This window comes from Mustelus asterias, chromosome 30 (assembly GCF_964213995.1).
Source record: "Mustelus asterias chromosome 30, sMusAst1.hap1.1, whole genome shotgun sequence".
Lineage (NCBI taxonomy): Eukaryota > Metazoa > Chordata > Chondrichthyes > Carcharhiniformes > Triakidae > Mustelus > Mustelus asterias.
The window spans coordinates 8,958,582-8,985,891 of record NC_135830.1 but is presented as its reverse complement, the minus strand read 5'-3'; the positions used below and the strand labels follow the sequence as shown (position 1 = coordinate 8,985,891).

The 27,310-nt window shown below is 46.8% G+C and overlaps 2 protein-coding genes across 2 annotated transcripts in view; one reads left to right on the top strand and one right to left on the bottom strand.

The window, feature by feature from the left end:
* Positions 1 to 23,319, bottom strand: part of LOC144481061 (uncharacterized) — a 54,664-nt gene extending 31,345 nt beyond the window's left edge. Inside the window, exons 1-3 of the mRNA XM_078200712.1 lie at positions 22,480 to 23,319; positions 7,591 to 7,596; positions 4,151 to 4,807 (exon numbers count right to left, since the gene is read on the bottom strand). Of these exons, the coding sequence (XP_078056838.1) occupies positions 4,151 to 4,807; positions 7,591 to 7,596; positions 22,480 to 23,319 (1,503 nt within the window). The remainder of the gene's footprint in view (positions 1 to 4,150; positions 4,808 to 7,590; positions 7,597 to 22,479) is intronic.
* Positions 1 to 27,310, top strand: part of LOC144480999 (uncharacterized) — a 262,003-nt gene that overhangs the window by 56,833 nt on the left and 177,860 nt on the right. The gene's annotated exons all lie outside the window — the stretch shown is intronic.

Below are 27,310 nucleotides of genomic sequence, written 5' to 3'. Positions count from 1 at the left end.
GATGAAGTGTATCCCAGGTCACTTTGGGAGGCTAGGGAGAAAATTGTGGGTCCCCGAGCAGAGATATTTGAATCATCAATAATCATAGAATCATAGAATCACAGGTGAGGTGCCTGAAGATTGGAGGGTGGAAAATTTTGTGCCTTTGTTTAAAAAGGGCTGCAGAGAAAAGCCTGGGAACTGCAGGCCAGTGAGCCTCACATCTGGGTAAGTTGTTTGAAGGTATTTTGAGAGGATCTAATGGCGTTTTGAGATGCAAGGACTGATTAGGGACGGTCAGCATAGCTTTGTGAGTGGAACATTATGTCTCACAAATTTGATTGAGTTTTTTGAAGGGGTAACTAAGACGGTAGATGAGGGCAGTGTAGTTGATGTTGTCAACATGGACTTTAGCAAGGCCTTTGACAAGGTACCGCATGGTAGGTTGTTGCATAAGGTTTAATCTCACGGGATCAAGGGTGAGGTAGATAAATGGATACAAAATTGGCTTCTTGATGACAGAAGCCAGAGGGTGGTTGGAGAGGGTTGTTTTTCAAACTGGAGGCCTGTGACCAGTGGTGTGCCTCAGGGATCAGTAATGGGTCCCCTGTTATTTGTCATTTATATTGGTGATTTGGATGAGAATTTAGCATGCTTGGTGAGTAAGTTTGCAGATGACACCAAGATTGGTGGCATAGTGGACAGTGAAGAAGGTTATCCAGGATTGCAACAGGATCTCGATCAATTGGGCCAGTGGGCTGACGAATGGCAGATAGAATTTAATTTAGATAAATGCGAGGTGATGCATTTTGGTCGATCGAACCAGGGCAGGACTTACTCAGTTAATGGTAGGGCATTGGGGAGAGTTACAGGACAAAGAGATTGAGGGGCACAGGTTCACGGCTCCTTGGAAGTGGAGTCACAGGTGGACAGAGTGGTGAAGAAAGCTTTCAGCATGCTTGGTTTCATTGGTCAGAATATTGAATACAGGAGTTAGGATGTCTTGTTGAAGTTGTACAAGACATTGGTAAGGCCACACTTGGAATACTATGTACAGTTCTGGTCACCTTATTATAGAAAGGATATTATTAAACTAGAAAGAGTGCAGAAAAGATTTATCAGGATGTTACCGGGACTTGATGGTTTGAGTTATAAGGAGAGTGTAAGTTGATAGGGATTCAGGACCGGCACATTCCTGTTCGGATGAAGGATAAGTATGGCAAGTTTTGGGAACCTTGGATATCGAGAGATATTGTGAGTCTCGTCAAAGAGAAATAGGAAGCATTTGTCAAAGCGAGAAAGCTGGGAACACACGAAGCCAGTGTGGAATACAAGGAAAGTAGAAAGAAATTTAAGCAATGAGTAAGGAGGGCTAAAAGGGGTCACGAAAAAGCCTTGGCCAGCAGGATTAAGGAAAATCCCAAGAATTTTTATACATATATAAAGAGCAAGAGGGTAGCCAGGGAGAGGGTTGACCCATTCAAGGACAAGGGAGGGAATCTGTGTTTGGAGCCAGAGGAAATGGGCGAGGTATTAAATGAGTACTTTGCGTCAGTATTCACCAAAGAGAAGGACTTGGTGGATGATGAGTCTGGGAAAGGGTGTGTCGATAGTTCGAGTCATCTTGAGATCGAAAAGGAGGAGGTATTGGGGTTCTTGAGAAACATTAAGGTAGACAAGTCCCCAGGGCCTAAAGGGATATACCCCAGAATACTGAGAGAAGCAAAGGAGGAAATTGCTGGGGCCTTGAGAGAAATCTTTGTATCCTCACTGGCTACAGAGGAGGTACACACAGTAAGAAGTCTCACAACACCAGGTGAAAGTCCAACAGGTTTATTTGGTAGCAAAAGCCACAGCTTTCGGAGCGCTGCTCCTTCGTCAGATAAGTGGGAGTTCTGTTCACAAACAGGGCATATAAAGACACAAACTCAATTTACAAAATAATGGTTGGAATGCGAGTCTTTACAGGTAATCAAGTCTTAAAGGTACAGACACTGTGAGTGGAGAGAGGGCTAAGCACAGGTTAAAGAGATGTGTGTTGTCTCCAGACAGGACAGTTAGTGAGATTTTGCAAGCCCAGGCAAGTCGTAGGGGTTACAGATAGTGTGACATGAACCCAAGATCCCGGTTGAGGACGTCCTCATGTGTGCGGAACTTGGCGATCAGTCTCAGGGGAGGTCCCAGAGGATTGGAGAGTAGCCAATGTTGTTCCTTTGTTTAAGAAGGGTAGCAAGAATAATCCAGGGTAATTACAGGCTGGTGAGCCATACATCAGTGGTCAGGAAATTACTGGAGAGGATTCTTCAAGACAGCATTTATTCCCACTTGGAAATAAGTGGACGTATTAGTGAGAGGCAACATGGTTTTGTGAAGCGGAGGTCATGTCTCACTAACTTGATCGAGTTTTTCCAGGAAGTGACGAAGATGATTGATGAGGATAGGGCAGTGGATGTTGTCTACTTGGACTTCAGTAAGGCCTTTGACAAGGTCCCTCATGGCAGACTGGTGCAGAAGGTAAAGTTGCATGGGATCAGAGGTGAGCTGGCTACGTGGATACAAAACTGGCTCAGTCAAAGAAGACAGAGGGTAGCAGTGGAAGGGTGCATTTCTGAATGGAGGACTGTGACAAGTGGCGTCCCTCAGGGATCAGTGCTGGGACCTTTGCTGTTTGTAATATATATATAAATGATTTGGAGGAAAATGTAACTGGATTGATTCGTAAGTTTGCAGATGACACAAAGGTTAGTGGATTTCCAGATAGCGATGAGGACCATCAGAGGATACAGCAGGATATAGATCAGTTGGAGACTTGGGCGGAGAGGTGGCAGATGGAGTTTAATCCGGACAAATGTGAGATAATGCATTTTGGAAGGTCTAATCCAAAAAGGAAATATACAGTAAATGGCAGAACCCTTAAAATAGGTCAAGGGACCTGGGTATACAGGTACACAGGTCACTGAAAGTGGCAATGCAGGTGGAGAAGGTAGTCAAGAAGGCATACGGCATGCTTGCCTTCATCGGCCGGGGCACTGAGTTTAAAAATTGGCAAGTCATGTTGCAGCTTTATAGAAGCTTAGTTAGGCTGCACTTGGAATATAGTGTTCAATTCTGGTCGCCACACTACCAGAAGGATATGGTGGCTTTGGAGAGGGTACAGAAAAGATTTACCAGGATGTTACCTGGTATGGAGGGCATTAGCTATGAGGAGAGGTTGGAGAAACGTGGTTTGTTCTCACTGGAACAGCGGAGTTGAGGGGTGACCTGATAGAAGTTTACAAGATTATGAGAGGCATGGACAGAGTTCATGCTGCACTATATAATTATGCCGCACTATATTCCAAGTGTGGCCTAATTAAGGTTTTATAAAGCTGCAACATGATTTGCCAATTTTTACATTCAATGCCCCAGCCGATGAAGGCAAGCATGCCGTATGCCTTCTTCACTACCTTCTCCAACTGTGTTGCCACTTTCAGTAACCTGTGTACCTGTAAACCCAGGTCCCTCTGCCTATCAATACCCTGCAGGGTTCTGCCATTTACTGTATATTTCCTATCTGTATTAGACCTTCCAACATGCATTACCTCACATTTATCCGGATTAAACTCCATCTGCCATCTCTCCACCCAACTGATGTATATCCTGCTGTATCCTCTGATGGTCCTCATCGCTATCCGCAAATCCAACAACCTTTGTGTCGTCCACAAACATTTTCCTCCAAATCATTTGTATATATTACAAACAGCAAAGGTCCCAGCACTGATCCCTGAGGGACGCCACTAGTCACAGCCCTCCATTCAGAAACGCATCGTTTCACTGCTACCCTCTGTCTTCTGCTGACTAAATATTTCTGAACTTAACACCCTGTCACTCCGTCACCCCGTCACCCCGTCACTCTGTCACCCCGTCACCCCGTCACCCTGTCACCCCGTCACCCTGTCACCTTGTCACCCTGTCACTCTGTCACTCTGTCACCCTGTCACTCTGAGATCCTTGTGATATTTGACTCAAAGAGCATCAGCCCACTGGAGGCTGAGACCGGCCAGTCCAGCAGAAAGAAACCCTCCGACCCTCCCCATTGACCAACTGTGAGAATGAACAAAACGCAGTCCTGGATGCAACTGAGAGCAGAAACAATAACAGCAGAATCCAACCCCTGGAATCACTCGTGAACTTGTTGGTGTCTCAGCAGCCGGGATGAAACTGTGAATCCCTTCCCACACTGAGAGCAGGTGAACGGCCTCTCCCCAGTGTGAACTCGCTGGTGTGTCCGCAGGTCGGATGACTGAGTGAATCCCTTCCCACACTGAGAGCAGGTGAATGGTTTCTCCCCAGTGTGAACTCGCTGGTGTCTCTGCAGGTCGGCTGACTGAGTGAATCCCTTCCCACACTGAGGGCAGGTGAACGGCCTCTCCCTGGTGTGAATTTGCTGGTGTCTCTGCAGGTCGGCTGACCGAGTGAATCCCTTCCCACACTGAGAGCAGGTGAATGGCCTCTCCCTGGTGTGAATTCGCTGGTGTGTCCGCAGATGCGACGACTGAGTGAATCCCTTCCCACACTGAGAGCAGGTGAATGGCCTCTCTCCAGTGTGAACTCGCTGGTGTGACTGCAGGTTGGATGACTGAGTGAGTTCTTGCCCACACTGAGAGCAGGTGAATGGCCTCTCCCCGGTGTGAACTCGCTGGTGTGTCTGCAGGTGGGATGACCGAGTGAATCCCTTCCCACACTGAGAGCAGGTGAATGGTTTCTCTCCAGTGTGAACTCGCTGGTGTGTCCGCAGGTTGGATAACTGAGTGAATCCCTCCCCACACTGAGAGCAGGTGAATGGCCTCTCCCCAGTGTGAACTCGCTGGTGCATCCGTAGGCTGGATAAATAATTAAATCCCTTCTTACACTGAGAGCAGATGAATGGCTTCTCCCCAGTATGGCTGCGCCGATGAATTTCCAGCTTAGATGGGGCTCCGTATCCCTTCCCACAGTCCCCACATTTCCATGGTTTCTCCATGGTGCAGGTGATCTTGCCTCAGTTGAAGCCTCGTCCACACACAGAACACAAGTACAGTCTCTCCCAGCTGCGAATGGTGTGATATTTATTCAGGCTGTGTAACTGGTTAAAGCTCTTTAGTCAGTGCACTGGAACGCTGTTGGTGCTTTTCCAGTCACACTGATGTTTGAAATCTTTTCAAATCAACAGACCGGACAACCATTTCTCCTTCTAGATTCAAAGGCCGATGATATTCAGCTCCCAAGGAATATGATTCTGTTAGGTCTCGATGTGACTTTTGAGATTTCTGCCTGTGATTCCTCTTTCAACATCCTGTAAAACGAGTTTACAAAAGTCATCAGTGTCAGAACAGAAATTCAGAACAGACAATTCCAGTTTCTATGGAGCATTCTTTCCTCTCTCATTCCCCAAAAGCCGTGAATCTCCACCCCACTCACTCTCCCTCCATTCTCACTCTGCTGTATCTAATATTCACCCTCCCAATTCTCCTGAAGGTGCTGATTGAGGCTGATTGACAGATCCATGCTCACTGCTTCCACTCCAGCACATAGAAATCAAAAGAAATAGAAGCAACAGTTGGCTATTCAGCCCACCGAATTGCCACAACCATTCAGTGAGAATTGGCCGATCTACCTCAGCACCATTTCCCATGCTCTCCCCCAGATCACTCAATGTCTTCAATATCTCAAAACTTATCAATCTCCGGCTTGAAATTTCTCGATGACTGAGGCTCCACAGTCCTCTGGGGTGCATAATTCCAAAACGTCACCACATACTTGAGTGAGGAAATCCCTCCTCATCTTAACTTTCTCTCCATTTCCCTACCTGTTTCCCATAACGCTTGACACCTTTATCAATCAAAAATCAGTGTAACTCACCCTGGAATATATTCAATGGCCCTCAACCTCCACTGATCCCTGTGGAGAAGAAATCCAAAAACGAATGACTCTAATAGGCAAGAGATGAATGACTGGAAATATCTAAGGTAGCGACAGTACAATATTAATCTGTCTGAAGCTCAATCTTCATTCAGAGAGAGAGGAGCAGCAGCTTTGCTGGGCAACAATGGAGGTAGCTCCATGCGGCCATGCACACAAGTCCCAGACTCTGATTGGCTGGAGGACCAGCGCCCATCTGGTCCTCCACGCGTTGCCATTGGTCAATCTGCCGCATGTGGAAAATGAGGGGGCGGAACCCGAGCCCACGTGGGGGTGGGCGGGGCTTTGACCTCCAGCCGCGCTGAGCTGGTGTCCAATCCGCAGTGTGCTGCTTCTGTAACCAGTGATATTGCTGCCAATGGGACAGTGTGTGCTGGGAACGCCCCTCTGAGTCATTGTGACGGCACAATGGAGCCCTGCCTGAATCAGCCAATAGCAATCACTCTGCTCCGCGGTGACGTCTCCGGGTTCAGGCGCGCGGACCCGGGAGCCCCGCCCCCACCCATTGTTCCCCCAGTCTGTACATTCCACACATTGTTAGTCCAGTCAGATAGACATATATCTGTCTGGCCGCCTGCATGGGGATTTCCAGCTCTCTGTGTCCAGGACAGGAGTAAGAAGTCTCACAACACCAGGTTAAAGTCCAACAGGTTTATTTGGTAGCAAATACCACTCGCTTTCGGAGCGCTGCCCCATCATCAGGTGGAGTGGAGAAATACTCACAAACAGGGCATACAGAGACACAAACTCAATTTACAGAACAATGATTGGAATGCAGTCTTTACAGATAATCAAGTCTTAAAGGTACAAACAATGTGAATGGAGGGAGCATTAAGCACAGGTTAAAGAGATGTGTATTGTCTCCAGACAGGACAGCCAGTGAGATTCTGCAAGTCCAGACAAGCTGTGGGGGTTACAGATAGTGTGACATGAACCCAAGATCCCGGTTGAGGCTGTCCTCATATGTGCGGAACTTGGCTATCAGTTTCTGCTCATCCAGGACAGGAAGCAGTGAGCATGGATCTGTCTATAGAACGGGGTAAGGGTTTGCTCTGCAGAGAGCCAGCATTGAATCAGTAGCCCGAATGGCCCCATTCCAAGCCCTGATGTCTGGCTGATCTAAAGAGAGAAATTTCAGCTGCTCCAGTCTCTCCAACTAACTGAATTGCCTCATCATAGAATCGTACAGTGCAGAAAAGGCCCTTCAGCCCATCGAGTCTGCACTGACATGCAAGAAATGCCTGACTTCCCACCTAATCCCATTTACCAGCACCTGGCCCATAGCCTTAACTGTTCTGACTTGCTGTGGTAAACCACCGTTAGCTTATTACCTGTATATGTGACATGCCTGGACACATCCCTGCCGGCCCTACCTGAGACTCCTCCCCCCCCGGTCCAGGTATAAAGGCGACTGCTCCCCACCCCCCTGCCTCAGTCTCTGGACGGACCAGTTCATCGGCATGAGTGTGCTCCAAGTCTTTTGCTATTAAAAGCCTATTTGTTCTTGCATACAAACTAGTCTTTGCTCGATTGATGGTGCATCAATTTTATTAGCAAAAGTTTTGGGATGGAGCCGATACTAAAACCCGACAAACTCGAACTGGACCCTCAAGCTGTCAGAGCCTCTAACAGCTTCGATCACTGGCTGCGCTGTTTCAAAACTTTCCTCACCTCCTCCTCCGTCGTCCGGACCGACACCGACAAGCTACACGTGCTCCACGCCTGGGTAAGCGATCAAGTATTCTCGATGATTAGAGACGCTGAAACTTACAAGGATGCGATTGAACTTTTAAAAGGCCAGTACAACAAACAGTCTAATGAAATCTACGCCAGACATCTTCTGGCTACTTGCAGACAACAGCCAGGAGAATCGGGTGATCAATTCCTGCGTGCGTTGCGAGCATTGGCAGGGCCTGCAACTGCATGACCGTAACAGCCGCCCAAAACACTGAGGACTTAATCAGAGATGCCTATGTCACAGGTATCAGGTCAAACTATATCCGACAACGACTGCTGGAACAGGATGGGCTGCACCTACAAAAGATTGTGGCACTTGCCGACTCGTTAGAGGTGGCCTCCCGTAATCTCGAGGCCTACACCCCTGACCACGGGGGCGCATCGTGGACACTGCGGCCGCCGCCACCTCTGTACTCGGGAGGGCCGTAGGCCTATGCCACGCCACGTCCCACCAATGACCCAACCGCTGCGGCAGTCTCCGGAGGCCCGAAGTGCTACTTCTGTGGCCTGGGGAAGCACCCCGACAATGCCGCCCGGCGAAGGATGCAATCTGCTCCGGGTGTGGAAAGAAGGGCCATTACGTGAAGGTATGCAGAGCAAAATCGACCTCCAAGCCCAGTAGCGCCACGTGTGACCCGAGGGGGCCACCATCTTGGGCGCCAGTAGCCGTGTGTGAGCCGTGCGGGCCGCCATCTTGGATGCCATCAGCCGCATGTGGGCCGTGCGGGCCGCCATCTTGGATGCCATCGACCGCGTGTAGGCCGCCATCTTGGACGTCATCAGCCGCGTGCGACTACTCGCAAAATCCAACGGTGGCTTCGATTACGCTGGACCAATCCTGGCCTCACCAACTCGCCAGGTCCATGATGGACATCGAGGTAAACGGTCACATTACAAACTGTTTGTTTGACTGTCGGAGTACGGAGAGCTTTATTCACCCTAACACAGTGAGTCACTGTGCCCTTTCAGTTCTGCCAGTGAAGCAAACGATCTCCATGGCTTCAAAGTCCCACTCGGTGGATGTCCTTGGGTACTGCGTGGCGACCCTGACTGTAGGGGGCACAGTGTACAAAAATTTCAGGCTCCTCGTGCTGCCACAACTCTGCGCTGCCGTACTCCTGGGGCTAGATTTCCTGAGTCACCTTAAGAGCGTCACCATGGAGTATAATGGGCCTTTCCCCCCGCTCTCCGTTTGCAATCAGCAGTTCTTAGATCGCCCACCGCGCACCACCTGCAGCCTCTTGACCCTTAAAGTCGCCCCTCCCTCACTGTTTGAAAATCTCACCCCCGATTGCAAGCCCATCGCCACCAAGAACAGACGGTACAGTGCTGGAGACAGAGCTTTCATCAGTTCCGAAGTGCAACGGCTCCTAGGGGAGGGGATCATTGAGGCCAGTACCAGCCCCTGGAGAGCCCAAGTAGTAGTTGTTAAAACTGGAGAGAAACATCGAATGGTCATTGACTATAGTCAGACTATCCAAAGATGTGCGGGTTAGGTTGATTGGCCAGGTTAAAAAAATTGCCCCTTAGAGTCCTGGGATGCGTAGGTTAGAGGGATTAGCGGGTAAAATATGTGGGGGTAGGGCCTGGGTGGAATTGTGGTTGGTGCAGACTCGATGGGCCGAATGGCCTCCTTCTGCACTGTCGGGTTTCTATGATTTCTATGATTAACCGATACAGGCAGCTGGACGCGTACCCCCTTCCCCGCATATCTGACATGGTTAATCAAATTGCGCAATATCGGGTGTTCTCCACCATTGATGTTTTGTGTCTTAGGCTGCACTCCAGGGGAAGACTTTGGGGAATGAGAGAGAAAAGAATGTTCCATAGAAACTAGAACCTGTCTGTTCTGAATTTCTATCCTGTACTGACACTGATGACTTTTGTAAATTCCTTTTGCAGGATATCAGAAGGTGAAGATTTAAAGACGAATATCAAACCAAACTTCACATCAAAATCTAACATAGTCACTCAGTTCATTGGGACCTGAATATCATTGACCTTTGAGTCTAGAATGGAAATGTTTCTCTGCTCTGTCTGCTTCAGGAGATTTTAAACATCAGTGTGACTGGAAAAGCACCGAGACACACACACACTGAAACATGCACACACCTGAGTGACTGTGGAAAGAACTTTAACCAGTTAAACAGCCTGAAAATACATTGCAGCAGAGAGACCGCACCCATGTTATGTTGTAACTGAACTGATTGTCAAACCTGGAGAGTCACAGGGACACCCGCACCATGGAGAAATTGTGTAAATGTGGGGACTGTGGGAAAAGATTCAGGTTCCCATCTGCACTGGAAACTCATCGGCGCAGTCACACTGGGGAGAGAACATTCACCTGCTGTGTGTGTGGGAAGGGATTCACTCAGTTATCCCATTTACAATTACACCAGGCAGTTCACACTGGGGAGAGGCCATTCACCTGCTCTGTGTGTGGGAAGGGATTCACTCAGTTGCCCAACCTGTTGAGCCACAAGGTCACTCACACCCAAGACAGACCCTTTCAATGCTCTGACTGTGGGAGTGGCTTCAAAAGCTCTCGGGAACTGATGGTCCACCAACCCATTCACACTGACGAGAGACCGTTTAGCTGCTCTCACTGCTCAAAGAGGTTTAGGAGGTCATCCACACGGCGGAGACACCAGCGAGTTCACACCGGGGAGAGACCGTTCACCTGCTCTGTGTGTGGGAAGGGATTCAATCGGTCATCCAACCTGCAGAGACACCAGCAAGTTCACAAGTGATTAAAGGGGTTGGATTCTTTCTCTCTCAATCTTTCTCTTTCCCCTCCCTTCCCCCCCCCCCCCCCCCCCCCCCGCGCAACGGGATGGATGAATCTCTGACTCCCTTCCCACACTGTGAGCAGGTGACTAGCCTCTCCTCAGCGTGAATTCACTGGTGTCTCAGCAGATTCGATGAATGATTGAATCCCTTCCCACAAGTGGAGCATATGAACGGTCTCTCCCCGGTGTGACTGCGTCGATGAGATTCCACCTCAGATGGGGCTCTGAATCCCTTCCCACAGTCTCCACATTTCCATGGTTTCTCCATGGTGTCTGAGTCCTTGTGTCTTTCCACAATCAGTGCACTGGAACACTCTGATACGGGTGTGTGAATCTCAGTGCTTTTCCAGTCACACTGATGTTAAAAAGGCTGATGATTTTCACGTCCTTATGAATCAAGTGACTCTTTTGAGATTTCCATTTTCCAAACCTCTCCTTCCAATAAAATCATCACTGTCAGCACATGATAGAAATTCAAAACAGACAATTGTAGTTTCTATGGAACATTCTTTAAATCTCCACCCACGCCCCTCACACATACACTCTCTCTCTCATTCCATTTAGCATTCTGCAGCACAGTGGCACAGTGGTTAGCACTGCTGCCTCACAGTGCCAGGGACCCGGGTTCGATTTCCGGCTTGGGTCACTGTCTGTGTGGAGTTTGCACGTTCTCCCCGTGTCTGCGTGGGTTTCCTCCCACATTCTGAAAGACGTGTTGATTAGGTGCATTGACCCGAACAGGTGCGGGAGTGTGACGACTAGGGGAATTTCACAGTAACTTCATTGCAGTGTTAATATAAACCTTACTTGTGACTAATAAATAAACTTTAAACTTTAATATACACTACCCAATTCTCCTGAAGGTGCTAATTAATGCTGATCGACACTCACCATTTCATGTTCCTGACAGATCGTAAGAAATAGTTAGAACTTCAGCCCACCAAGCTGTTCAATTGAATTTTTAAAATTCATTTATGGGACATGGATGTTGCTGGCTGGCCAGCATTTATTACCCATCCCTAGTTGCCCTTGGAGGGCAGTTGAAAGTCAACCACATTGTTCTGGCTTTGGAGTCACATGTCGGCCAGACCAGTTAAGGATGGCAGATTTCATTCCCTAAAGGACATTTGTGAACCAGATAGGTTTTTCCGACAATTGACAAGGGTTTCATGGTCATCAGTAATTTCTTAATTCCAGATATTTTTAATTGAATTCAAATTCCACCAGCTGTTGTGGGGTGGGATTGTCGGTGCAGACTCGATGGGCTGAATGGCCTCCTTCTGTACTGTAGGATTTCTATGATTCTATGACAGGATTCAAACCCGGGTCCCCAGAACATTCGCTGAGTTTCTGAATGAATAGTCCAGCAATAATACCACAAGGCCATCGTCTCCCCATCAAGATCATGGCTGATCTGATTGTGATCTGAACTCCACTTTTCTTCCTGTCACCCTTGACTCCCTTTTCAATCAAAAATCTCTGTGTTTTGAGTATATTTAATGATGCAGCTTCCACTGCTCTCTGGGGAAGAGAATTGCAAAGACTAACGGCCCTCTGAGGGAAGACATTTCTCCTCCTCACCATCAGAAATGGGGGACCCTTTATTTTGACAATCTGCCGACTAATTCTAGAATCCCCAACATTGGAAACATCCTCTCTTCATCTACACTAATCACTACCTCACAATCTGATGTCAATACTATGATCACCTCTAAACTCCAGTCAGTACAGGCCCAAACTTATCTCACAAAACAACGCCTTCATCCCAGGTATTAGCCTGCAGATCCTTCTCTGAACCGACAATGACAGAGAGGTGATCAGGGAGGGCAGAGGTGAAACAAAGCAATGGATGGACATGGATTCAGATCCACAGTAACGGAGTCACACCAGCCCCAGAGACGTGGAACCAGAGTACAGATAACAGAGCACAGCAGGAAAATTCAAAATTATAGGTAAATGTTCAACAATACTCACCTCTGAAACAATTTCAGTGTTTTCTAATTTGAAACCTGCGGCTGGAAAGATGTCAGAAGCACTGGAATCAGAGAAGAATTGCAATCTTCAAATATTCTAACTCCCTGCAAAAGGAGATTACAAGAGTCATGTGTTAATTGTGGCTTGAAATTAAGAGATACACATTTTTTGGGGGTTTGAGATTGCTTGAAAATCCTCTTCTTCGAACCAAGGAGATTCCAAAATCACAGAATTTCTGCAGTGCAGAAGGAGGCCTTTTAGGCCATTGAGTCTGCACCAAGTTTCTAACAGCACCTTTACTCAGACCCTATCCCTGTAACCTGATGTACGTACATCACTAATCCTCCCCTTTCCTTCCCCCTCATCTTGGGACACAAAGGGACAATTTAGCACTATCGATCAACCTAACCTGCACATCTTTGGAATGTGGGAGGAAACCAGAGCACCCAGAGGAAACCCACATGGACAGAGGGAGAATGTGCAAACTCCATACAGACAATCACCCGAGGCTGGAATTGAACCGGGTCTCTGGCGCTATGAGACAGAAGTGCTAACCACTGTGTCACCTCCAACAGTCATTTGTCAGTCCTGAATATAAATCCATAACATTCTCCCCTCCTGTTTTCTAGCATAAGATTACTTAAGATGGAATATACTTACATTGGAAGCAATTCAGACAATGTTCACTCGCTGATTTTGGGCATGAAGGGGTCTGTTTTATGAGGAAAGGTTAGGCAGGGTGCATCTATGCTCATTGGATTTTAAATAAATGAGATGTGATCTTACTGAAACATATGAGATTCTGAAGGTGCTTGACAGAGTCAACGCTGAAAGGGTTTACCCCTCAACAGGGAATCTGGAACTGCGAGAACAATTTAAAAATAAGTTTCTAAGACAGAGATGAGGAGAAATTGCTTCTCTCAGAAGTTCAGTAAGCTGTGAAACTCTCTCCCTCATTGAACAGTAGAGGCCGGCTCATTGAGTATATTCAAAGGTGTGTTATATACCATTTTACCGACCAGGGAGTGATGAGATAGAGAGGTTGGGGCTGGAGGAAAATTGAGTTAAGTCATGTGTTTACTGAATGGCGGAGCAGCCTCGATGGGTCTAGATGCCCCCTCCTGCTCCTAATTTTGATCATGTTTTTATTCTGTTATTCCAATGGCCGCACATTCCCCCTGCAGCACCTTCCCCCGGGAAAGGCAGCATCCATGAACCCGGCCTGTCAGTCAATGACTCAAACATTGTCTCTCCTGGTCACCCAAATCCTGAAGCCCCGCCCACTGGCCGCGCATGCGCTCTGCTCCCCGCTAAACAAAAATGGCGGCTACGGCACTGGGCCTGATCCTCGGATAAAATCCCCGGAGCTGCAAACCCGGGACCAGAAGGCTCTAATTCAGGCCTTGCGGCCTGCAGCAGATGTTTGTGAAGCCTCTGCTCCCTGCCCACCCCGGCTCCCGGTTCCATTCCTCCCTCCGCCCCACCGATTCTCACCCCTTGAAATAAGCGTCCCCAGCACTCGCAGGGCTCCGAGCAAAGTGGCACTGCGCATGCCCCAGATACAGCGCTGCGCCTGCGCACTGGGCTCCTGTGGAGTGAATAGGGCACTTTCACACCCGCAGTGAATGCTGGGTAATAACCGCCATTGAAACCTCATACAGTTAATTCAAAATAACATTGTTAGCATTTGAGGTAAATTAATGAATTATTGAGAATTGGTACATTGCTGTGCTCCATTTCTCAAAGTTCTGCTGCAGGACCATGTAATGTTTCAAAGCTTTTACACCGTTTCCCTCTCACTCCTCCCTTTATGGTGCTGATTCTGGCTGGGTTCAATCGCACAGTCACTGGTTCTTCTCTCTGTCCCTGATACTGAATATTCACTCTTTTAGAGAATGATACAGCATAAATAGAAATCATTTGGCCCATTATGTCTCTGCTGGCTCTCTGGAAGATCTATCCAATTAATTCCACAGCCCAGCTGGTAGAGTCAGAACAATGCGAGAGGGTCGTGGGGATTCCAATCAGACCGAATCATTTTCTCATAAAAGTGAAATACTGTGGATGCTGGAATCTGAAAAACCCCCCAGAAAATGCTGGAAAATCTCAGCGGGTCTGATAGCATCTGTGGAGAGAGAATAGAGCCAATATTTCGAGTCTAGATGTCCCTTCATAAGAGCTCTTACGAAGTGTCATTCAGACTTGAAACGTTGGCTCTATTCTCTAATTATTTTATCAATATGTTTCTTCTTTTTAGTTTCCAAATGGCAGGTAAGAGACCTGTCCGGTCCCCACTTGAGCTCTGATTTTTCACTGACCATGCTTGGGTAGGATTATAACCATTTGAATCGACTCTCAGAGGTCTGCTTTTCAGTCCAGTGCTACTTGGAGTATACCGTCACCTCACCGACTATTGGGTCACAAGTCCCTCACAGTTCTCATCACAAATTTATGATAAAATAATTTAAACAATGCCTGAGAACGCTTCTTCACTTCTTAACCGACTACCTACCGTGGTTTGTTGATTGGTCAGACTCTCTTTTTACAAATTCGGGTATATCAGCTGCTGAACACCAGCCAGTGTTCTGGAATAAGTTTAATTCTAACTCATTCTGAGTAAATATTCTCACCACGTCCTCTATCGGGGCCCTGCTAAGCAGCTTTAATGGTCCGTGATTGCAGAAACTGAGCAGTCACAGGAATGTGGTCAAGATAGTCCAGTCCCATAATGCCTCACATTCAATCTGCAGTCCTTCAATTATAACAGAATATGTGGCTGTATGGATCTGCCTCAGCCATGGTCAACCCCAACACTGCCTTCTTGAACTACTACAATGCCTGAGGTGTAAGTACACCCACAGTGCTGTTAGGGAGGGTTTTCCAGCTACACATTCCAGACTGTCACCAGTTTGTTCTTTATTGTCAATGTCAGGCTGGGGTTCTCCATGGAGCAAAGGAGGTTGAGGGGGAGATTTGATATAGGTGGACAAAATTCTGACAGGTTGAGATAAGTTGGACAAAGAAAAGCTGTTCCCATTAGCTGACGGGACAAGGACGAGGGGGACACAGATTTATGGTTTTGGGTCAGAGATGCAGCGGGGGGGGGGATGTGAGGAAGAATATTTTGATGCAGCGAATGGTAATGTTCTGGAACTCGCTGCCTACGAGCGTGGAGGAAGTGGAAACAACAAACTATTGCAAAGGAAATTCGATTGGCATTTAGGCGGTGCTTCAAATAGAAATGCTGACTGAACATGTCTTAACTTCCTAACACCCTGTCACTCTGTGATCCGTGTGAAATTTGAAACCAGGTATTCGCAACAAGACTCAGCCCACTGGAGGCAAAGTCATGAGACCGGCCAGTCCAGCAGAAAGAAACTCTCCGACCCTCCCCATTGACCAACTGTGAGAATGAACAAAATGCAGTCCTGGATGTAATTGAAAGCAGAAACAATGTCAGCAGAATCCAACCTCTGGAATCACTTGTGAATTGGTTGGTGTCTCAGCAGGGCGGATGAAGTTCTGAAACTCTTCCCACACTGAGAGCAGGTGAATGGTCTCTGCCCAGTGTGAACTCGCTGGTGTCTCCGCAGGGTGGATGACTGAGTGAACCCCTTTCCACACTGAGAGCAGGTGAACGGCCTCTCCCCAGTGTGAACTTGCTGATGTGTCTGCAGGTGGGATAATTGAGTGAATCCCTTTAGACACTGAGAGCAACTGAACAGCTTCTCCCCAGTGTGAACTCGTTGGTGTCTCCGCAGGGCGGATGACTGAGTGAATCGTCCCCACACTGAGAGCAGGTGAACGGTCTCTCCCCAGTGTGAACTCGCTGGTGTTTTCGTAAGTGGGATGTCTGAGTGAATCTCTTCCCACACTGAGAGCAGGTGAACAGTCTCTCGCCAGAATGAACTTGCTGATGTGTCTGCAGGCTGGATAACCGAGTGAATCCCTCCCCACAGTGAGAGCAGGTGAAAGGCCTCTCCCCAGTGTGAACTTGCTGGTGTGTCCGCAGATTCGATAACTGACTGAATCCCTTGCCACAGACACAGCAAGTGAATGGTCTCTCCCCAGTGTGACTGCGCCGATGAGCTTCCAGCTGAGATGGGGATATGAATCCCTTCCCACAGTCCCCACATTTCCACGGTTTCTCCATGGTGCGGGTGTCCTTGTGACTCTCCAGGTTAAACAATCAGCTAAATCTCACACAGAACATGGGTACAGTCTCTCCCCGCTGTGAATGCTGCGATGTATTTTCAGACAATGTAACTGGTTAAAGCTCTTTCCACTCTCAGTGCACTGGAATGCTCTCAGTCGGGTGTATCAGTGCCTTGGTGCTTTTCCAGTCACACAAATGATTAAAGTTTTTGAAGCAGACAGAACAGGAAAATATTTCTCCTTCGAGAATCAAAGATCGATATATTCAGATCCCGATGAATTGAGTGAGGATGTCAGATATTGATGTGACATTAGGTTTGAGATTTCTGTCTGTAAATCCTCCCCTTCCAATATCCTGTAAAAGGAGTTTACAGAAGTGATCAGTGTCAGTACAGGATAGAAATTCAGAACAATTCTAGTTCCTCTGGAACATTCTTTCCTCTCTCATTCTCCAAAAGCTGTGAATCTCCATCCCACTCACTCTCCCTCCATTCTCACTCTGCTGTATCTAATATTCACCCTCCCGATTCTCCTGAAGGTGCTGATTGAGGCTGATTGACAGATCCATGCTCACTGCTTCCTGTTCTGGACACACACAGCTGGAAATCTCCATGCAGGCTGCAGCCTAACAGAAATATGGCTACATTCCTCGACTAAAAATGTTTTAAATGGATTGTTTCAGTGAGTGAAGATACAGGGGGTTGTGACTGATGATGATATTGAACTTGCTGCCAACGTGGGTGATCATAGAGTTTTACAGCATGGAAAGAGGCCCTTCGGCCCATCGTGTTTGTGCTGGCCATCAAGGACTGTTCTATTCCAATCCCATTTTCCACTCTGTGTGCATAACCTTGTACGCTATGGCATTTCAAAAGCTTAACTAAATTCTTCTTAAATGTTGTGAAGGTTCCCACCTCTACTACTCTTTCAGGCACTGAGTTCCAGATTCTCACCACCCTCTGGGTCAAAAGATTTCTCCTCACTTCTCCTATAAACCTCCTGCTCCTGAAATTAAATCCATGCCCCTGGTTATTGACCCCTCAACTAAAGAGAAAAGTTCCTTCCTGTCCCCCCTATCTGTGCCCCTCAAAATGTTATACACCTCAATCAGGTCCCCCTCACCCTTCCCTGCTCCAAGAAAAAGAATGCCAGCCTATCCAGCCTCTCCTCATAGCTGAAACACTCCAGCCCAGCCAACACCCTGGGGAATTTCCTCTGCACCTTCCCAAGTGCAATTACATCCTTCCTATAGTGTGGCGACCAGAACTGCACACAGTACTCCAGCTGTGGCCTATCCAGTGTTTTATACAGCTCCATCATAACCTCCCTGCCCTTATATTCAATGATGTGAAGATGCCGGCGTTGGACTGGGGTAAACACAGTAAGAGTTTTAACAACACCAGGTTAAAGTCCAACAGGTTTATTTGGTAGCAAATGCCATTAGCTTTCAGAGTGCTGCTCCTTCGTCAGATGGAGTGGATATCTGCTCTCAAACAGGGCATACAGAGGCACAAAATCAAATTACAGAATACTGATTAGAATGTGAATCTCTACAGCCATATATTCAATGCCTTGGTTAATAAAGGCAAGTATTCCAAGTGACTTCTGAACCACCTTATGTAACTGTCCTAATGTCTTCAGAGATCTATGGACATGCACACCAAGGTCCCTCTGATCCTCTGTACTTCCTAGGATCTGACCATTCATTGTGCATTCCGTTACCTTGCTCGTCCTCCAAAAATTATCTAAACTTTTCAGGGTTGAATTCCACTTGCCACTGTTCTGCCCATCTAACTAAAGTTTTAAGGTTTATTTACTAGTGTCACAAGTAGGCTTACATTAACACTGCAGTGAAGTTACTGTGAAAATCCCTGAGTCTTTGTGCCCTGTTTGTGAACAGAACTCCCACTCACCTGATGAAGGAGCAGCACTCCAAAAGCAAGTGGCTTTTGCTGCCAAATAAACTTGTTGGACTTTAACCTGGTGTTGTGAGACTTCTTACCGTGTTTACCCCAGTCCAACGTCAGCATCTCCACATCATAACTGAAGCATAACATCCTCTTTCCTATGTTCAATTTCCCTCGTAATAAAGAATAGCATTCCATTTGTAAAAACATTGATTTATTTAAACGAAGATTTATAAGGTTCACTTGTTTACAATAACCTCCCTAATCATAAATCACACCAGGTTCCAGTGACTTAACCAAATGGCAAGAAAGAACACTTTAAATGGTGAATTCGGGAAGTTTATTAACGATTAAAAATGTAACAAGAGAGAAGGATAAAAAAAGCAAAGAATCTATTAACAGTAAAAGGAGAAAGCTTAACTTGAACAATTGAACAGACTTTTCTCCATCCTTCTCAGACCAGGACAAAAAGTGACCGCTCTGAAAACATGGATAACTTGTAAAATCAACAGCTTTCAACACCTCTCTGAAGGGCACAGTGGTTAGCACTGCCGCCTCACAGCGCCTGGGACCCGGCTTGGGTCACTGTCTGTGCAGAGTCGGCATATTCTCCCCCAGTCTGTGTGGATTTCTCCCACAGACCGAACGACTTGCTGGTTAGGTACATTGAGCATGCTAAATTCTCCCTCAGTTTACCCGAACAGGCGCCAGAGTGTGGTGACTGGGGGCTTTTCAGAGTAACTTCATTGCAGTGTGAATGTGTGACATGAATAAATAAACTTTAAAAAGCCTTAAACTTTTAAAAACTTCGCTCAAATTGGTTTCTTGAATCCCCTTTTTTATACTTTCAAAATGTAGAAAGCCCAGCTCAGCCAATTGTTGGGAATTAGCCAATTGGTCTATAACTTGTCAATAATGAAACTGGTTTGGTTTTTAGCTAGTTACACACATTGTCTGAATTTTAAGACAATTCTTTCTCTCAAACGATATCTCTTAGCTTGGGGTAGCCTGAGTGTCGACCAATAATTGGTTAACATCAGTCATTCAATGTTGAGACATCTTGAACAGGAGACGATTCATTCCCTCCAGTCAAGGTTAAGAAAGTATTAAAGTTTATTTATTAGTGTCACCAGTAGGCTTACGTTAACACTGCAATGAAGTTACTGTGAAAATCCCTTAGTTGCCGCACTCTGGCGTCTGATCGGTTACACTGATTGAGAATTTAACATGGCTAATGCACCTAACCAGCACGTCTTTCGGACTGTGGGAGGAAACTGGAGCACCCGGAGGAAACCCACGCAGACACGGGGAGAACGTGCTGACTCCACATAGTCACCCAAGCCGGGAATCGAGTCCAGGTCACTGGCACTGTGACGCAGCAGTGCTAACCATTGTGGCACCGTGCCACGCTAACAAGTCTTGTTATCTGTTTTTTTCTATTCTGTTGCTGCCAGAAGGTAACATTTTATAATTCCCACAGAATTTTAAACATTCTTTATATCTTTATAATTCTAAACGTTATAAACTTTTGTGTTCAAATTTACATTTCCAGCCTAACAACTGTATTAATGAATCATTTATTCTTCAATTGTCTCTCAATTCAGGCTGTCCATTTAACTAATCTCCTGCTTTACAATTGTGGGAACTTCATTCCACAAATAAGGTAGTCAAATGTGTTGTTAAAAGCAGGATGTTCTTTATATAAATAAATAACAAAGTTTAAAAATCATTGGCAAACAAAAGGAAACAGGAGCATTGGAACCAGCCTGGACTTGCAGACTGAAACCCCGCCTAAAGCCCGCATTTGCTCTGAAGGGAGAGAGGTTGAGAAGAACACTCTGGAACACTTCTCCTCTCCTTAAATTTCAATCCCCCATCAGGACAGAAATACAACAAAGTAATGTCTTTAACAATACGGAAGTCTGTCAGGAGCTTTGTGGTTTCATTGCGACCTGTACAATACCACTGGTAAATCTTGTAATGGTGTTTCTGGAATGGGAGGTGAAGAGGGAGTTTGAGAATCTGTACATGAACATTCCTCTTCCACTCCCACAGCAGAGTCAACTGGCAAAGGTGGACCCATTTCCTGGTGATCTGTGCTTCCAACCATTTTCAATGCACATTTACAACGACCCCTCAAAGGCCACATTTAGTCTGGACCATGGCCTATCAGGCCACTCCCAAGGATGAAGTGGGAATGTACCCAGTGTGTTGTGCCTGATTCAATCGACAAACAGTTTATTGAGTTACGCCAGCGAGGAGAAGCCACAGGGGCTGACCATGTGTAACTCCACCCAACACAGAATATCATCAATTCTTAACCAGTTACTCAGTCCATCCCGGCTGGACACAATCCAATCAGAATGGTGATAGATTACATACATTATACGTTCAATAAAATTAGTATCTGGGCATTATGGGGCTTTGTGATCATCTCATGGACAGGTGCCCCCATCATGATACTTTCCAGACCCCCCTTGGGGGGGTCTTTCTTGGGCTTTCTTTGTACATCGACTCCCTTAGTTAGAAATGGGGTGGATTAAAAGTTCTCAAATGGACGTCAGCACCCTTCCTTTGTTTTAATCTAATGACCACATGGTCTGGGAACATTTCTATTTAATAATCTCTCTTTTTAAACTCTTTTCTTCAGTATCCAATTCCAGAATTTTCCCTTTCTTTGTGTTACTTGCGTCAGGAATAAATCTTTGGACCTGACAGGAAGTTTAACCCAAGATCAATCCAACACAGGATTGGTCAGAATCATTTCACATGTGTCAAATTTTAAATAACCATTACAAATTAAAACTCTCATTCTCTCATGAGTGAGTTTTATCCGGATTAAAATTCCCACATGTTTAGTAAAATATCCTGGAATCCTGTCTCTGGCCAGTAAACATGGCTCCAGGTTCATAACTTCTGAACAAAAAAAGTTTTATTGATCACACTTCCTTTGTTAAAAATCTGTTTGATTTAAATCACAGACAGAAAACCTCAAAGCTTGAAGCATTCAACACACAAATATCATCCATACACAAACAGAGAAACTTAGCATGTGCTTTACAACAACAGTAACCAAAATTAATTACTTAAGCATTCTTGTGATCCTGTTTGTAAACTTCCAAAAACTCAATGCCCCGGCCGATGAAGGCAAGCATGCCGTATGCCTTCTTGATTATCTTCTCCACCTCATTGCCACTTTCAATAACCTGTGCACCTGTACACCCAGATCCCTCTGCCTATGAATACTCTGAAGGGTTCTCCATTTACTGTATATTTCCCATCTGTATTAGACCTTCCAAAATGCATTACCTCACATTTGTCCAGATTAAACTTCATCTGCCATCTCTCCGCCCAAGTCTCCAACTGATCTATATCCTGCTGTATCCTTTGCCAGTCCCCATCACTATCCGCAATTCCACCAACCTTTGTGTCATCCACAAACTTACCAATCAAACCAGTTACATTTTCCTCCAAATCATTTATATATATTACAAACAGCAAAAGTCCCAGCACTGATCCCTGAGGAATGTCACTTGTCACAGCCCTCCATTCAGAAATGTACCTTTGCACTGCCAACCTCTGTTTTCTTCTGACTAAATATCTCTAAACGTCCTAACACACTGTCACTCTGTGATCCTTGTGACATTTGAAATCAGGTATTCGCAAAAAGACACAAATAGCATCAGCCCACTGGAGGCTGAGACCAGCCAGTCCAGCACAAAGAAACCCTCTGACCCTTCCCATTGACCAACTGTGAGAATGAACAAAATGCAGTCCTGGATGCAACTGACAGCAGAAACAATAACAGCAGAATCCAACCACTGTCATCACTCGTGAACTTGTTGATGTCTCAGCAGCCGGGATGAAACGCTGAAACCCTTCCCACACACAGAGCAGGTGAATGGCCTCTCCCCAGTGTGAATGCGTTGGTGTCTCCGCAGGTCGGATGACCGAGTGAATCCCTTTCCACACTGAGAGCAGGTGAATGGTTTCTCTACAGTGTGAATTCGCTGGTGTGTCTGCAAGTTGGATAACTGAGTGAATCCCTTCTCACACTGAGAGCAGGTGAACGGCCTCTCCCCAGTGTGAACTCGCTGGTGTGTCAGCAGGCTGGATAACTGAGGGAATCCCTTCCCACACTGAGAGCAGGTGAATGGCCACTCCCCAGTGTGAACTCGCTGGTGTGTCAGCAGGCTGGATAACTGAGTGAATCCCTTCCCACACTGGGAGCAGGTGAATGGCCTCTCCCCAGTGTGAACTCGCTGGTGTGCCCGCAGGTTGGATACCCGAGTGAATCCCTTCCCACACTGAGAGCAGGTGAATGGTCTCTCCCCAGTGTGAACTTGCTGGTGTGTCTGTAGGAGGGATAACCGAGGGAATCCCTTCCCACACTGAGAGCAGGTGAATGGTCTTTCCCCAGTGTGAACTTGCTGGTGTGTCTGCAGAAGGGATAACCGAGTGAATCCCTTCCCACACTGAGAGCAGGTGAATGACCTCTCTCCAGTGTGAACTCGCTGGTGTCTCTGCAGGTTGGATAACTGAGTGAACCCCTTCCCACAGTGAGAGCAGGTAAATGGTTTCTCCCCAGTATGAACTCGCTGGTGTCTCTGCAGGTCGGATAACTGAATGAATCCCTTCCCACATTGAGAGCAGGTGAATGGTCTCTCCCCAGTGTGAACTCGCTGGTGTGACTGCAGGTCGGATAACTGAATGAATCCCTTCCCACATTGAGAGCAGGTGAATGGTCTCTCCCCGGTGTGGATGCGCCGATGAGCTTCCAGCTCTGATGGGGCTCTGTATCCCTTTCCACAGTCCACACATTTCCATGGTTTCTCCATGGTGCAGGTGTCCTTGCCTCTCTCTTGGGTGGACAATTAGTTGAAACTTCGTCCACACACAGAACAAGATTACAGTCTCTACCCGCTGTGAATGGTGTGATATTTATTCAGACTGTGTAACTGGTTAAAGCTCTTTAGTCAGTGCATTGGAACACTCTCACTCGAGTGTGGCAGTGTGTCGATGCTTTTTCACTCACACTGACATTTCAAATCTTTTCAAATCGACAGACTGGACAATCATTTCTCCTTCTGGATTCAAAGTCCGATGATATTGAGGTCCCAAGGAATATGACTCTGTCAGATCGAGACGTGACGTTTGAGATTTCAGCCTGTGATTCCTTTTTCAATATCCTGTAAAATGAGTTTCCAAAAGTCATCAGTGTCAGTACAGGATAGAAATTCAGAACAGACAATTTCTATGGAACATTCTTTCCTCTCTCATTCCCCAAAAGCTGTAAATCTCCATCCCACACACTCTCTCCCCATTCTCAGCAGGTCTGGCAGCATCTGTATGGAGAGAAAAGAACTGATGTTTCAGAGCTTTGACAAAGGGTCATCTAGACAAGAAACCATAAGACCATAAGACATAGGAGCGGAAGTAAGGCCATTCGGCCCATCGAGTCCACTCCACCATTCAATCATGGTTGATTTCAACTCCATTTACCCGCTCTCTCCCCATAGCCCTTAATTCCTCGAGAAATCAAGAATTTATCAATTTCTGTCTTGAAGACGCTCAACGTCTCGGCCTCCACAGCCCTCTGTGGCAATGAATTCCACAGACCCACCACTCTCTGGCTGAAGAAATTTCTCCTCATCTCTGTTCTAAAGTGACTCCCTTTTATTCTAAGGCTGTGCCCCCGCGTCCTAGTCTCCCCTGTTAATGGAAACAACTTCCCTACGTCCATCCTATCTAAGCCGTTCATTATCTTGTAAGTTTCTATCAGATCTCCCCTCAACCTCCTAAACTCCAATGAATATAATCCCACGATCCTCAGACGTTCATCGTATGTCAGGCCTACCATTCCTGGGATCATCCGTGTGAATCTCCGCTGGACCCGCTCCAGTGCCAGTATGTCCTTCCTGAGGTGTGGGGCCCAAAATTGCTCACAGTACTCCAAATGGGGCCTAACCAGTGCTTTATAAAGCCTCAGAAGTACATCCCTGCTTTTGTATTCCAAGCCTCTTGAGATAAATGACAACATTACATTTGCTTTCTTAATTACGGACTCAACCTGCAAGTTTACCTTTAGAGAATCCTGGACTAGGACTCCCAAGTCCCTTTGCACTTTAGCATTATGAATTTTGTCACCGTTTAGAAAATAGTCCATGCCCCTATTCTTTTTTCCAAAGTGTACGACCTCGCACTTGCCCACGTTGAATTTCATCAGCCACTTCTTGGACCACTCTCCTAAACTGTCTAAATCTTTCTGCAGCCTCCCCACCTCCTCAATACTACCTGCCCCTCCACCTATCTTTGTATCATCGGCAAACTTGGCCAGAATGCTCCCAGTCCCGTCATCTAGATCGTTAATATATAAAGAGAACAGCTGTGGCCCCAACACTGAACCCTGCGGGACACCACTTGTCACCGGTTGCCATTCTGAGAAAGAACCTTTTATCCCAACTCTCTGCCTTCTGTCTGACAGCCAATCGTCAATCCATGTTAGTACCTTGCCTCGAATACCATGGGCCCTTATTTTACTCAGCAGTCTCCCGTGAGGCACCTTGTCAAAGGCCTTTTGGAAGTCAAGATAGATAACATCCATTGGCTCTCCTTGGTCTAACCTATTTGTTATCTCTTCAAAGAACTCTAACAGGTTTGTCAGGCACGACCTCCCCTTACTAAATCCATGCTGACTTGTCTTAATCCGACCCTGCACTTCCAACATCAGCTCTTTTCTCTCCTTACAGATGCTGCCAGACCTGCTGAGATTTTCCAGCATTTTCTCTCTTGGTTTCAGATTCCAGCATCCGCAGTAATTTCCTTTTATAAGGCTGCAGATACCTCCTCCCAAGTAACATGCGTGTGCCCAAGACATCATCACTTGTTTCCCTTATTTCTTTAGCACCCATGGTGCTCTCCGCAGTAAACACAGAGGAGAAGTATTCATTAAAAATCTCACCCATCTCCTGTGGCTCCACACACAGATGGCCATACTGATTTTTAAGGGGATCTCTTCTCTCTCTGGCCACCCTTTTACTCTTAATATAGCTATAGAACATCTTGGAATTTTCTTTAATCTTACCTGCCAGATCCATATCATACCCTCATTTTGTCCTCCTGATTTCCCTCTTCAGTATTTTCTTATACTTTTTATAGTCAGAGTGATTCATTTGTCCCCGATTCCTAAACCCAATGTATGCTTCCTTCTTTTACCTGACCAGAGCCTCAATGTCCCTTGTCTGCCAGAGATCCCTAAATTTACCATTCTTTCCCTGCATCTTAACAGGAATATACTGCCCCTGGACTCTTGATATCACACTTTTAAAACCTCCCATTTGCCAGTCATTCCTTTCCCTTCAAACAAATTCACCTAATCGACATCTGCTAGATCCTGCCTAATGCCCACAAAAGTGGCCCTGCTCCAGTTTAGGGCCTTGACCTGTGGACCTGTCCTATCTTTTTCAAGAACTATTTTGAAACTATTGGTGCTCCCAATACTGACACTTCAGTCACTTGCTCCACCTCATTTCTTAACTGTCTAATAGAAAGTGAGTCCAGGAATTGATAATGAAAAATAAGGAGCTGGGAGATGAATTGAACAAGTATTTTGCCTCGGTGTTCACAATAGAGGATACAGTTAAAACTCAGAAACAGCTGGAAATCAGAATTGCAATTAATTAATAATAATGAATAATAAAATACAGTGTAGGAGGAGGCCATTCAGCCCATCGAGCCTGCACCGACAACAATCCCATCCAGGCCCTATCCACATATTTACCTGTTAATTCCCCGATACCAAGTGGCAATTTATCATGGCCAATCTGTCTAACCGGCACATCTTTGGACTGTGGAAGGAAACCGGAACACCCGGAGGAAACCCACACAGACACGGGGAGAATGTAGAAACTCTGCACAGACAGCGACCTGAGGCTGGAATTGAACCCGGGTCCCTGGCGCTGTTAGGCAGCTGCACTAACCACTGTGCCACCGGGCCACATGTCAGTGCCATCGCCCAACTCCAGCCCAGTCTCAGCTCATCTGGAACCCTCACCCATTCCATTGTGACATCACACCCTCACCCATTCCATTGTGACATCACACCCTCACCCATTCCATTGTGACGTCACACTCTCACCCATTCCATTGTGACGTCACACCCTCACCCATTCCATTGTGACATCACACCCTCACCCATTCCATTGTGATGTCACACTCTCACCCATTCCATTGTGACGTCACACTCCCACCCATTCCATTGTGACGTCACACTCTCACCCATTCCATTGTGACGTCAGGGCTTCACTCTCCGATCACAATCCCTGCCGGCCTCCCACATGCAGCCTCAATGGCGGCAGTCAGCCCGGGTCTAACACGACAAGCTGCCGCTCCATTTGGTACAAAGCGGGGGAACCGGGAAGTTCATTTCCGGGGTTTGGGTTTGAACAACATGTTTACAAAGCCTCTCCACCCACCCGCCACATTTATCATTCCCCGCGCGCCGCCCTCTACCTCGTATTGATCTCGCTTCCAAGATAAAACCGGCCATCCGTCGCCATTACCCGCAGTGCGCATGCTTCAGGTCCCGCCCCTCATTCACTCCGATTGGTTGGAGGACCAGCCCCGCCCCCTCTTCCTATTGGTCCGGAGCTGCCGTCAATCAGTCCACGGGCATTGTGATGTGGAGCATGCGCACTGTCATTGCTGTCCTTGGCGCTTGTTTGTCCCGGAGAAGCGGAGTCAGCGTTAGGCGGTGGCTGGGAGGATTTGGAAACACTTTGTGGATCCGCAAACCCTTCAGAATCATTGTCAGCTCCCTGGTTTGCAGCT